The sequence below is a fragment of the Nansenia antarctica genome (genome assembly GCF_963989245.1).
Source record: "Nansenia antarctica genome assembly, chromosome: 1".
NCBI classification, from domain to species: domain Eukaryota; kingdom Metazoa; phylum Chordata; class Actinopteri; order Argentiniformes; family Microstomatidae; genus Nansenia; species Nansenia antarctica.
Genome location: NC_137674.1, coordinates 26,673,420 through 26,686,987, shown reverse-complemented (window position 1 = coordinate 26,686,987; position 13,568 = coordinate 26,673,420). Strand labels below are relative to the sequence as shown.

General features: G+C 39.9%; 2 protein-coding genes across 2 annotated transcripts; one reads left to right on the top strand and one right to left on the bottom strand.

Moving 5' to 3' along the window:
• Positions 1 to 417: 417 nt before the first annotated feature.
• On the top strand, positions 418 to 6,585 carry rmnd1 (required for meiotic nuclear division 1 homolog). The gene is made up of 12 exons (XM_080535218.1): positions 418 to 522; positions 1,254 to 1,687; positions 1,787 to 1,895; positions 2,206 to 2,281; positions 2,373 to 2,412; positions 2,799 to 2,899; positions 3,279 to 3,385; positions 3,512 to 3,576; positions 4,405 to 4,481; positions 4,646 to 4,766; positions 5,165 to 5,281; positions 5,446 to 6,585. Exons 2-12 carry the CDS (start codon positions 1,265 to 1,267, stop codon positions 5,476 to 5,478), a joined length of 1,269 nt encoding a protein of 422 aa, XP_080391344.1. The 5' UTR covers positions 418 to 522; positions 1,254 to 1,264; the 3' UTR covers positions 5,479 to 6,585.
• akap12a (A kinase (PRKA) anchor protein 12a) lies at positions 6,033 to 13,568 on the bottom strand (the record flags this gene model as incomplete). Its single annotated transcript, XM_080545289.1, has 2 exons — positions 6,033 to 6,048; positions 11,986 to 13,568. The coding sequence occupies 2 exons, from the start codon at positions 13,566 to 13,568 to the stop codon at positions 6,033 to 6,035; spliced, it is 1,599 nt and encodes a 532-aa protein (XP_080401415.1).

Sequence of the window (13,568 nt, the reverse complement as noted above, 5' to 3'; positions counted from 1 at the left end):
TTCAAAGATTCAATTCAAAGATACTTTATTTATCCCCGTGGGGAAATTCGTTTTGCCGCGCCACTCCACTAAAAACCACACATAACAACACAACACAACATAAAGGACAGACAACAACACTGGGCCAGCCATGTACAGTATATAAAAAACAGTGAGATCATGATATAAAAGTGGGTTAAAAAGATGAATAATGGCCACGGTGCTTATTATGCGCTGACATAAGATCCACTTTTATGGCGGCAACGTTTATCTGAAGGCGAATCATGATCAGTTTACATTTAAGGAATGAAGGGATGAAGAATGCAACACTGAAATATTCAGAATCAGTGACGTCACGTCCCAGACTGAGCGACCAGGAAGTAGCTGTTCAAACAAAACTTTATGAGCAAGAAGCTTGTGGACAACATCTGTTATGATGGCAACTCTAACTAAATCTGACTGAGTGTATTCATTTCGATATGGCAGTCATTGGCATATCTGGCAAAATAGGGCAAATCTTCAAATCTTTTGAAGCTTAATTTGGTGAGTCATTTTCGGAGACGTTATCAAGGCTGTTAAACACTTAGCTCTGTTCATTCATTGCATCAGCTACTACTAGCTTGCACGAATTGGGTTTTATAATACTGGGCTTGAAATGTGCTAACTTGTGTTTTTTGTGTATCGATACGTTCTAGCAGCTTTAACCATGGCCCTAATGATGCCAACGAGTAATGCAACGATATCGTTGATTATGTATAATGATGTATTTGCTTTGCTATTTCACTTGCATTAACTCAGTTTACCCAAGGTCAATGTCCCAAGACTGTCTTTCTTTGGGGGGGGCTGAACTTAACAAACCCAGCTGAAACAAACCTGTCTGTTCCTCTACTGACTGTTGACACTCCCCATATGTTACCCAGTTGATTTGAGTTAATTTACTGTACAATATTGTGCAATTCCTGATGAAGTGACATCATGAAGTGGCTGTGGTGCAGGAGGTAGAGTCGCCTCCTAATGATCACAAGGTTGGCAGATCGACGGTTCGAGCCCCGGCTGGCCACATGTCGAAGTGTCCTTGGGCAAGACACTGAACCCCAAAATTGCTCCCAGTGAGTGGGCCGGCGCCTTGCATGGCAGCTTGCCGCCATTGGTGTGTGAATGTGTGTGTGAATGGGTGAATGAGAGGCCGTTGTAAAGCGCTTTGGAGCAGAAAAGAAAGCGCTATATAGGTGCAGTCCATTTACCATTTACCATTTGAAGATGTGTGCTCTCAGTCTCTGCAGGTATGCTGCTCCGGACGCTGTGGAGCAGACTGAGGGTTCAGCGATGTGTCTGTCGCTGTCAGTCTGTCTGTCTGTCAGACATGGTTCAGGAACGCAATTATGAGACTCTACCTGGAACATCACCAGCCTTGACTACCTCAGTGACTTTTCCTAGTAGCTGTCATTCAACCACACACAACCAAAATAACTTCTGGACTGTAAACCAGAAGCGAAATGTTTTAAACACTCTGGGCATATCTCCCATCCCTTGTTATTTCACCACCAAGTATTGGAGTACACAGAAGCGGTTGTATTCAACAACTCCTGTGAAATCAGTGTTGAATCACGGTTTGAAATCAGGGACATCACCTGGTAAGAGAGCTCTGAAGGGCCCGAGGACCAAACAACCATCCAGAACCAACCCACCTACCCCAGAGGAGGACAAGGTGAGACTGGTCTACCAGTTGAAAGTGGACTTGTGCACATTTGAAGATCTGATCTGATGATTCTTGGTCATGTTTTTTTACACCATTCTGTCCTTCTAGGATGTGATGCAGTGCATTGCCTTTGCGACAGCAGACCAGTACCATCTGCCCACACTCTGCCATGACCTGATAGCCAACGGCTTTTACGAAATAGATAATTTGCCAAGAGGTAATCACATTTGCTTCGTAGCATATAATACAGTAATAAACATATAATACAGTAATACAATACTCGAGTCATACACCAGGTTGATGAAGTATTGTGCAATGTCCCTAACCCACATTTTGACAGTTATAGTATATGTTTATCCTGGTGGTCCTCTGTGACTCAGTTGGTAGAGCATGGTGCTAACAACGCTTAGGTTGTGGGTTTGATTCCCGCTGAGACCGTATATACTGATAAATGTATATACTCACTGCAATGTAAGTCGCTTTGGATAAAAGCGTCAGCTAAATGGCATATATTATGTTTATTTTAGATGCCTCAAATGTCTTGGCGATAGGCACAGAAATGGCCTCGAAACCCGACGACAACGCTCTGATGTTCTTCTTCAGGTACGTCCCTTTCGTTCCATGTCAAAGTGATAAAAGTGATGTTTCTTTTATGTTTTTTTGTTAGAATTCTGACAGCTGTTTCCATCTCTAGGGATGGCTCAGTGGTGTTCTGGAATGTTGAAGAGAAGACGGTGCGTATGAGAATTACGTGACGTTAGAATTATAAGGTTCTATCTCTATTTTTGGTCAAAATTTAGTTTTTTAAATAATCCGATTCATTAGGTGTTTATTAATGCCTGTGTGGTGTTATTTTTAAAATGTTGAAATGTTTTAGTTAGTAATTAATAAAATACAAAGGTTCCATCTCACAAAACATAATGGCATGTAAAAACTTTGACGCTCAATATCTCTGAACTACCCTAAACAGAGATAGAACCTTAGAATTCTAAGCTCACGCAATGTGGAATTCAAAGGAGAATTCTTCCTATGAACATTCTAAACAATTCAAGAGGATGTAATTCTATCAGGGACACTGATGTTTTCATTATCTTGAAAATGGCACTGTTTGCTCTTCCAGATGAAATGTGTAATGAGAATCTTGGAGAAGCATGAGATCCAGCCTTACGAGGTTGCTCTGGTCCACTGGGAGAATGAAGAGATAAACTATACCATTGGAGAGTAAGCTACATTATTTATCATTCCTTTTGCAGATGAATTATGACATTTCTAATTAAGTTACAGTATATGCAGTAACTTAACATTACGTTTTAAAGTTATTTCCCCCTTTATTAAATGTGTTCTTAATTCAGTTAAATGTATTCTGGAAAACCTCAGAATCAGAATCAGAATGACTTTATTCGCCAAGTAGTTTTCACATACAAGGAATTTGCTGTGGTTCTTGGTGCAAACAGGCAACATAAGAATAAGAATTAAAAAGCAAGTAGTGCAAAAAAAAACGTCGAGAAAAATGAATTGGATTTTTGATTTTGGAGTTTCTACCAAATCAATCAAATTCAATTGTTGAATTGTATATTTGATCTTTTTATGTTCTGGTCAGGGGAAACTCAAAGCTTCAGCGTGGAAACTTCCACCTGAACAACGAGATGGATCTAGACGAAGCTGTGCTCGAGAAATTTGCGTTCTCAAATGCTCTCTGTTTATCAGGTCAGCTGGATTCACTCTCCATAATACATCATGTTATTCATGTATAGAACTGTATATTCACAATTACTGTTTTTCTTTTACGTCCATAATCTCTCTCTCTCTCTCTTTCCTTTGATTTTTTTGCAGTAAAGCTGGCCATATGGGAAGTTTCTTTAGACAGTTTTGTGGAGTCGATTCAGTCAATCCCAGAGGTAGGCCTGCTGAAAGTAATAAACAGTTTGGACATCCACTCATTAGAAACAACATCAATCTCAGACTTGAATCTAGAATTATATATAATTCATGAATCACTAATGGATGTTTGTACCAGTAAAACTTGTCACGCAAGAGCATATAATGCTGAACTACTTTAAATGGCCAGACATGAACATGTACAGTCTGGTGGATGTAGTGCCACAGCCTACTGTTATCAGAACACTGAGTATCCACTGAGTCTATGTAAAAAGGCAATGTCTGGAGACCAGTAACATTGTTTCAAAAGGTTTCATTGTCACAGTAAAGAAAGTTACAGGTACATATTAATGACGATCACTGAACCCCAAATTGCTCTCAGTGATATACTACCTTGCATGGTAGCTTGCCGCCATTGGTGTGTGAATGTGTGTGTGAATGGGTGAATGAGAGGCCGTTGTAAAGCGCTTTGGATAAAGTAAAGTGCAGTCCATTTACCATTTACGATCAAAGAACTGTGTACTTCCAATATCCAACTGAGATTAAATTAAAACGACGTAAGATTCCACAGGATCACAGGATTAAACTAACGGAGCGTCTAAATTAGGGGTATTTACACAAATAAGGTATTCGAATGCACTTATCAATTACAACAATGCAATTAACTAGTGACACAGATGAATTAATAATCCAATAACGAAATAACACATTAAATATTTGCCTTTTCTTTGCTTATGGCTCTTACTGTGGGCTAGGCAATCCCTATGTTATTCTCTCCATTGTAACCAACCCCAGGTACTAGTTTGATTCTGAGATAAATACCAACTTTTTTCTTCTTCCCCCAACAGACGCTGAAATCTGGTAAAAGTGTTAAGTTGTCTAGAGCAGAGGTCATGCAAAAAATTGGAGAACTGTTTTCTCTGAGGTAAATTAGACGATCTTAAAATGTCTAAACTGATCAGATGAAAGATGGGATTGGCAAATATTTTGATCATTATAGTTTGGGCAATGTGACAACAATTTACAGATAGTACTTTGTAATCTGTCATTGAGACTTGCAATTTTGTTGTCGTTTGTTGGTGATTGTAGACACTGTATAAACCTGAGCTCTGACCTGCTCATCACACCCGACTTCTACTGGGACAGAGAGAACCTGGAGCTGCTCTATGACAAGACCTGTCAGTTCCTCAACATCAACCGCAGAGTCAAGGTAGGTTGAGCTCTCATTGATCATGTTAACACGGTTTTACACAGTCGTTTTTGGTGGGATGTTCAACAATAAGAAAACTAGGCCTACCTTTACCATAGCATACTAATAACAGGGTTCCTGCGCTGGTCTTAAAAAGCCTTAAAGTCTAAAATCCAGCAATCCAATGTATAAGGCCTAAAAAGGTTGCAAATTTCAGTTATTCTGTCTAAAAATGAGGTGCTAGGTCTAAAAAAATTGATTAGATTGTCCTGCAAGGAAATCAGTCAGACCACATGTATTTACGTGTAAATGAATCAAGCTGGAACCAAAAAAAAGGCAATTCTCTGCGTCCGGGAGAAATTATTGGCGAACGAAGGTACGGCTACAGCTACAGTATCAGTCATCTGGTTGTGTTGTAGGTTGTGAATGAGAAGTTGCAACACTGCACAGAGCTGACAGACCTGATGAGGAACCACCTGAGTGAGAAGCACAGTTTACGGCTGGAGTGGATGATTGTCATACTCATCACTATCGAGGTGAGGAAGTCTCATCCGTTCTCTCACTCACTGCTCACTGCTCAGGGTCTGATGGTGACGATGATCTCACTGCTCAGGGTCTGATGGTGACGATGATGGTGATATTTGTCATGCCCGTACACAGAACCTTTTGTTTTATTTGTTTTGTTGCCTTTGAATTCTAGGTGATGTTCGAACTTGCCAGAGTGATCTTTTGAAGAGCTGCACCAGCGGGACTTCCATGATGGAGGAACGGTGGGTTGTCACTGATGAATGGCAGAAGAGTCAGAGTAAATAATCAGATATTATGAATGTGCATGAGTAAATCCGTTACATCATGATTATATTGATAATTCAGAAAAAAGCTTAAAATGGACATAAACTGTGATATTCCTCATTTATAACCATTTATTATGGTTTGGGATATTGGCCGTAAGTTTTCACTTTTCCTAAGTGATTCAATTAGGCCTGATTCCATCACTTAGCCCAATAAATAATGATCATTGTGTTGCTAAATACATTCTGTTTTAGTCACAAATTACAACCTGTTATTTGTTTTACATGTACTGACAAATGTGTCTGAATGTTGTCATTGATGGACATAAATTATGTGAATTTGAGGTATATTTATTTACATGTTGTTGTTTTTTTTATTTGATTTAACAGAAATACCTCGTGTAAATAAGTATTCAGACCATGCTGTATTTGCACTAAAAGTAATGCTTTGTAGTAAAACCAAATAAACAAATTTCTAGCCACTGTCTTTGCTGGATCACCTGAATTCATTGCTGCAAACACAATGAGGATGAGAGGTTATCTTTGGCCACTTGGTTTTGACCAGTTTTGTAGACTTTTGTGACTGAGATGATTTCTCTCAGCCAATCAACATTGTCGTCTCCCCAGGCCTCAGGGCAACGTTCCTGACCAGTTGTGTTCCTCTCCATCTGCTGAGTTTGTAATGACAACCTGATATACAGTGTGTAATTGATCCCTATGCAAATCAAACACCCTGTAAAAACATTGATGACATTTTTGCATTTGAGCTCATTTTAAATGTCATAGCAAAGGATCTGAATGAATATATGAGGTGTTTCTCCTATTTCATTTTGCTTTCTCATTATGGGATATTGTGTGTGGATTGATGGCAAAATAATTTAATAATCCACTTTAAATTGAGTCTTAACACAACAAATGTGGAAAAAGTGAAGGGTCCAAATACTTTCCCATGCCATTGTATATGTTTATTTTGTGCCAACATTTTCTTTTGTGTTCTCTTTGTGAATATCAAAACAGTCAGAGGTCTCATTACATCAATATGTCACTGCATATTACACTGCATATTAAATTGTAAACTCAAGTTGGCAAGTCAACTAACAGCAATAAAAGGTGGTTTAAAATTGTAATATTTCATGTTAAACGCACTGAACAGGTGCTACGCCCCTAAATTTCGTTGTTTGGTACCTGTACTGTAGCAATGACAATAAAGTCCATTCATTCATTCATTCATTCATTCACGCCGTCTGTGTTTCTACCACTGAGGATGGGGGCTTTGTGCAGAGATATTTGACCAATGACATTTGCTTGATATTGTCATACTGGAAGTTCTGGAACTTCAATAACAGTAAGAGTATTGCTGTCAGAACAAAACACTCCACAGATTTTGAAGACTAGATTTATTCAAATGAATTTAAAATAATTTGCATTTATTTCATGAACAGCTTGGAAGTATAAAAATGTCCATGCAACTCTTTTAGATTTTGCATTTAGTTATTAGTTATTATAACATTCTTTAACATAGACCGGAATATAATCTCCAAATGCTATCAGGTTCACATTGTGTCAAAAGAAAAAAACAAACAGACTTCCCTCATACACATCTCACACACACACACACACACAACTTAATAACTTAATAAATCAGGGGTAAAAACAAGCTGCATGAGCATTTTAAGGCTGTGTTCTGCTATAATAAGGTTGAATAACCTTTCCAAATATGTTTTCTATTTATATTACACTATAAAACACATGAAGTGTTCTGTGCCAATCAGTAGTAAAATGTAGAACAAAAAAACATCAACTGAACTTGAGTTCTTGTTTAAAATATTTGCCAGTACAGTACTTTAGTAAAAGTCTAGTAAAGTTACTAAAGCAGTAGAATAAAATGACAAATAATTATAGTGTGTAACACAAACAGTTTCAACCTGACATACATATAGCTATGGACACATAAACATATTGTCTCAGTATTCCTGTATACTGCAATGCAACTGGCTATTTCTTTCGGATGAAGAAAAAAGATGGCAGTATTTCATAGGAAAGATTTAAATTGCATGCAATATTACAATGAATTTGATTCAATACACATTCTTGAGCAATTGAGCTATGAAATGCTCAATCTAGTGAGCAGTGGTGTACGGTATGAGGAAAGACAGTGATAGACAAGGGGTGGAACATATACCGGCAGCCAACCTGTCACAGTGCACTCTGGTCAGCAAATAATTAAGATTATGGGAGGATAATTTCTTCCACTGAATGTAATGTTATGTGTAACAGTATTATTTTGTCAAATTAAATGTTAGGCAACATACTGTAATCTGTGAATTGCGTTCTGACTAAATACAAGAATAGAAAAAAAATGCTAGTTACTGATTTAAAAGCAACATATAGGGCTGGTTTCACAGACAAGGATTAAGCCTAATCCTAGACTAAAAAGCATGTTCAATAGAGATTTTACATTGAAAGTGTGATTTAGTCCAGGACTAGGCTTAAGCCTTGTCTGTGGAACTGGCCCTAGGTTTGATCAATGCATCCAACAATAATCTGTAAATACTTGGTATATTACAACCTCAGACCAATATTTGAGTGTTCTTAATGTATAATGATGCTCTGATACATTACGCATAGCCTACTGTATGACTGACAAGCACAAACATTCTTTTTAGAGTTTTCAGTCTTAATTCAAACATAAATAATATGTAATACACACTATTGTACCTCCAAGATCAGATAATGAGACATGGTTCCTCGAAAAAGGAACAAGAAATGTACTCAATGAAGTACACAGGTAGTCATACAGTTTACGTTTGATATAGTAACAAATCAACATTGCATTGAATAACAACCAATATGGGGTGAAGGTGTTGAAGACCTGATGAATGTCTCCAGAGCCTGGGTTGGTCGTACATGAAGGCCCATAACAGAAGGTTTACTTCTGTTGTGGTAGATTGTCCTTTGGTGTTGCCTTTTACTTTGTCTGTTTGACTGTGTTGACTCTTTAAGAGGCGATTTGGTTGTCCTGTCCGCCTTTTAATTGTTCAACCTGTCAGGAGAAAATTGCAGAAGGACATTATTCTGTATCCCTACAAGGCATCTATCGAGAGGACATTGAAAATTAAATGTACGTCTTATATTTCCTCATCGTGTCATTGTTGTAATTTAAAATGTAAATACATGGCTTACCAGTTGTGTGTCTCCGTAGCAGGTTTCACCAACGTTGCGGCTCATGTGCAAAATCAAAGACCTCTGCATCTTCACCTTCCATTCTGTTTGTGGCATATGCATTCAGTGTTTCCTGACGACTCTCCTCGCCTCCCTGACAGGCTAGAGCTGGTCTTGCTGTGATACCTTCCTCAGCGTCAAGCCACACATCTTGGTCATACTCTCGGTTGTCTTGATATAGTCTAGCATTTCCAGTTTCTTTGGGTGGATTTTGATCAATACTTTGATAAACCATAGTTTGATTTTCAGGGGTCTGAACAATAACTGACACTTTCACTTCCACAGACACCCTTCTAGTGTCGTTGTATTCATCCATGTAGGAGGCGACCGTCTGTGTTGACTTCCACTCGGTGTCCTCTTCTTTTTCTTCCACTGAAGATTCCTGTCTTGATTCTGCTGACGCTGACTTCTTTTTCTTTTTCTTTTTTCTTTTTTTCTGAACAACCTCAGATGTGGTGCTTTGAACCTCAGATGTGGACTCTGAATATGTGTCAATACCTTTAATCTCCTCATACACTGTATCAACTTGAACAATTGAGGGCACTGTGTCTTTGTCTGACGGTTCCTGCACATCCATATCCATTTGTCTGACGCTTCCTGCACACATATCAAATTCACATTGTTCTGATAATTGTATATTCTCTTGTTCCTGTACAGCTGTATAGGTTGATCCAACACTTTCACATCGATGTTCCTCTACATGTATTTGACTGTCTGTCTCGGAGAATGTGAATGTCTCGGGAACAAGATAACCCTCTGATGCTTTTGAAACTTCTGCTTCACTCATGAATTCACTTTCAGCCCATACATCTGACTGAGACACAACACTGAGGTCCCATGGTGATTCAACAATCACTCCTTCATTTGATGTTTCTGGTGAGTTCTCCATTTCATGCTGGATGTAGTACTCTGTAGTACTCTGGCTTGCCTCTTCAAGAATTTCATCCTCAACCTCCAGCGAGGCAGACGCAGCCGCTCCTTCATCATAAATTTGTTCACAAATATCCATGGCTTGTATGATTTCAGTTGAGCCCGCTTCAAGCACTGCCGCAACAATTGCTTCAGTTGAATTCATCTCAGTATCCGTCACCTGAACTTGAATGTTATGGTCGCCAACAAACCGCATCGATGGAACATTTACCATCACATTTGTGTTGCCTAATTCTGCCGTCTCAAACATACCAGTTTCTAAGAGAGGGCTTAAAATACTCACAGCTTCATTAGTCTCATTAGACTGTACTTCTGGTGCCACTATAGCTATATACGTTTCAGGGATGTCTGTTGCTTCTGCTATGGGAGTATCAGGCATTGAAGCTGTGATATCTTGTACCTCATAAGTCATGATTTCTGCCAATTGTGCATGCTCAACATCAACAGCATCCTCCTCAACGTCCATTATCTGCTGTTCTTTTTCCATTTCAAGAGTGACTTCAGTGAGATGTGTTGGTTGTATGACAGGTTCATCTGTGACTGACACCGTCAGACTCTCTGTATCAGGCATCGGGATGTTCTCTGCAACAAGCATCCCTTCATTTACCTGAACTCCGCCCCCTTCTGAATTAATGTAGGCTACATATATAGGTGTTGACTCTTGGAACTCATTTACTAATTCAGTTTGTTTGTCGTCCTCGTCTTCTATTGGCATGATTTGGGTGACTTCACCAATGTTACTCTCTAAACTAAACTGTTCATTTTCCTCTTCATGAAATACTCCATTCTGAGAATCATATATTTCGACAGAACCTTTTTGGAATTCAGTTTCCATTGAATATACTTCAACTTGATGTACGTTTTCTGTAGAAATTCCAGCTGCATCAAACTTCTCTGTTTCATCTCCAGTTGCCAACTCTGTGTATGTTGTCTCGCTAACTTCATATATACACTCCACCTGGTGCTCCATTGGGCTTTCAAAACTATCATCAACTTCTTGAGACTCTAGTCCTGTGGAGATTGCACCTGCATCATATATTTCCTGTGACTTCAAACCCTCAGCTTGATTTAACGCATCTGTAGCAATTCCAGCTGCATCAAACATTTCTCCATCCTCTTGTGCCAGCTCTGTGTATGTTGCCACACTGACTTCAGATCTACAATCCACCAGGTGCTCCATTGGGCTTTCAAGACTAACATACACTTCGTTAGATTCTAGACCTGTGTAGATTGCACCTGCATCAGATAGTTCCTGTGGCTTAAAAACCTCAGCTTGATGAAACTCATCTGTAGCAAATCCAGCTGCATCAAACTTTGCTTTATCCTCTTGTGTCAGCTCTGTCAATGTTGCCTCATTGACTTCAGATACCCAATCCAACTGTGGCTCTACAGGGCTTTCTAAACTATCATCAACTTCTTTAGACTCTAGTCCTGTGTAGATTGCACCTGCATCAGATAGTTCCTGTGGCTTAAAAACCTCAGCTTGATGAAACTCATCTGTAGCAAATCCAGCTGCATCAAACATTGCGTTATCCTCTTGTGCCAGCTCTGTCTCACTGACTTCAGATATACCCTCTACCTGGGGCTCCGCTGTAAATTCATCCATTACATCAAATGTTTTGGTGTCTAAACCGGTGCAGATTGTAATTGCATCAGGTTGTTTGTGTGCTTCCAAAATTGTTACCTTCTGCTGAGTGCATCTTTTTAATAAGTGTGGAGAAACGGATACAACAACTCTTTCCGGACTAGCATCTTCAGTTGTTATTGATAAAGCATTTGGGATTACGCAAATATTTTCAACAACCTCTTGGATAGGTGCCTCTGTTTCCTTTACATCATACTCTGCTAGCAGTGGTGTGACGTTGCAGACCTCCTGCTGTATGCATCTTTTTAATAAGTCTGGAGAAACTGATACAACAGCTCTTTCCAGACTAACATCTTCAGTTGTTATTGATAAAGCATTTGGGGTTACGCAAATATTTTCAACAACCTCTTGTAAAAGTGCCTCTGTTTCCTTTACATCATACTCTGCTAGCACTGGTGTTGCATTGTCAGATGTTTTCGATGTCTCTGTCAACTGTGAAACTGCTGAAACCATTTCTGTCATTTCCTCTGCAAGGTAGTCATCCAAGACGTTGCAGACCTCCTGCTGTGTGCATCTTTCTAATAAGTGTGGAGAAACTGTTACAGCAACTCTTTCCTGACTAGCATCTTCGGAAGTTAGTGATACTGCATTTGGGGTTAAGCAAATGTTTTCAACAACCTCTAGTAGAAGCGCTTCGGTTTCCTTTACATACCACTCTGCTGGCACTGGTGTTGTGTTGCCAGATGTTTTCGATGACTCTGTCAGCTGTGAAACTGCTGAGACCATTTCTGTTGTTTCCTCTGCAAGGGAGTCATCTATAGGCTCCAGGGCAGTGACTGCCTCAGATGTCAATTCTATCATATCCTCAGCTATGGTGTCATCGCGAGTGGTGTCCTCAGCAAGATACACTGGTGTGGCAATGCTCTCCTCTGTTACACCTTCCTCAGGTATATCACTGAGATGTTTACTTATTAATTCTGTTAGATCTTCAAAGTCCTCCATAGCAATAGGGATTGTTGATGCGGCGAACTGTGCCACAGTATCATTGGTGCCTTGAACCTTCTCTGTCTCAGGGAGCAGGGGGTCATTGGGGAAGGCCAATTCAGTTACCTGACTTGAGAGGTCTTTCTGGGTTTCTTCTTCTTCTGCTTTGTGTTTTGAACGGTTTATCAACTCCTGAGTTTGTAAATTGTGGTCCTCCAATTGATACACAATTGTATCATATTCGGACAAGGGAACCACAGCTGGGGTTTCAGAGTTCTCATCATCTGAGAATCCAACACCCTTATCAGCCTCATCTGAAGATATTTGCTCTTGCTTTCCATCATACTTTCTCTTTTTGCGTCCGTGGATGAGTTTCTTTATTGAAAACGAAGACTCATCTTTAGAGATCTCACTATCGGATGGTATTTGGTCGGGTGAACTAGCTTTACATGCCTCTTCAGTTTTTAGCTTCTTTTTTGGGGTGACAAGCCTTTTAAGGGAATTCCATGTGGACCGCCCATCAGCTTCTAAGGGACTTGCAGCATTTTCTGCGGAAGAGGTAAAATTCTCATAATCTACTTCCTGAGAAGTGTCCAAGGGAGACTCAGCAGTGTTTCCAGCTTCATCACTTGACTTCTGATCATAAGTCATGGGCATGTCATCCTCAGAGTCGGAGGTTTTTCTGCTCCTCTTCTTTCCAGATCCACATAAGAAAGCATCCCAAGAAGAAGAATCTTTCTTTTTTGCCTCTTCTGTGCTAAGCTCTATTCCCTGATCACCTTCAACTGCTGCCTCGTCCTCACTCTCAGGTGATTTTTTTGCATGTTGTTTTTGGGGGGTCACAAGTTTTTTGAAGGATGCCCAGGTGCCGTCCTTCTTCCTTTCACCATCAGAGTTTACATCCCCTTCAGATCCGTGGCTTGTCTCTAGCTGAGCATGACCTTGCTCTTCTGGTGAAGAGGCGGAGCGTTCCCCTCTCTGATACTCTGCTGACTCAACAGACGACTGAAGCAGCTCAGCAACATGCTCGCCAGAAGCTGTCAGCTTAGTCTCTGCTGCTTTCCTGCCTCTGTGCTTTCTAGAGAGTTTCTTTAAGCCAGACCCAGATAAGAGCTTCTTGAGTGGACTTCCTTGAACTTTAGCTTTCTCTTGAGATGAAAGTAGTTCAGCTTCATTTGAGATGATAACTGAGGAGAATCCCTCAGGAGCAGACTGTCCTTCAAGAATATTATCTCTGTTGTCACTGAGTTCAAGGACATTGGTTATCTCAGCTAGCAGGGATTCCGTTTGTATCTCTGACGATGTGGGCAT

What these genes read in the sequence shown, in the direction of transcription:
- rmnd1 (XM_080535218.1), top strand. Translation starts at nt 1,265, where the DNA reads ATGCTGCTCCGGACGCTGTGGAGCAGACTGAGGGTTCAGCGATGTGTC. An exon ending in CGATTCAGTCAATCCCAGAG is followed by an intron (nt 3,577 to 4,404) that starts GTAGGCCTGCTG and finishes TTCCCCCAACAG; the next exon opens with ACGCTGAAATCTGGTAAAAG. An exon ending in ACATCAACCGCAGAGTCAAG is followed by an intron (nt 4,767 to 5,164) that starts GTAGGTTGAGCT and finishes GTTGTGTTGTAG; the next exon opens with GTTGTGAATGAGAAGTTGCA.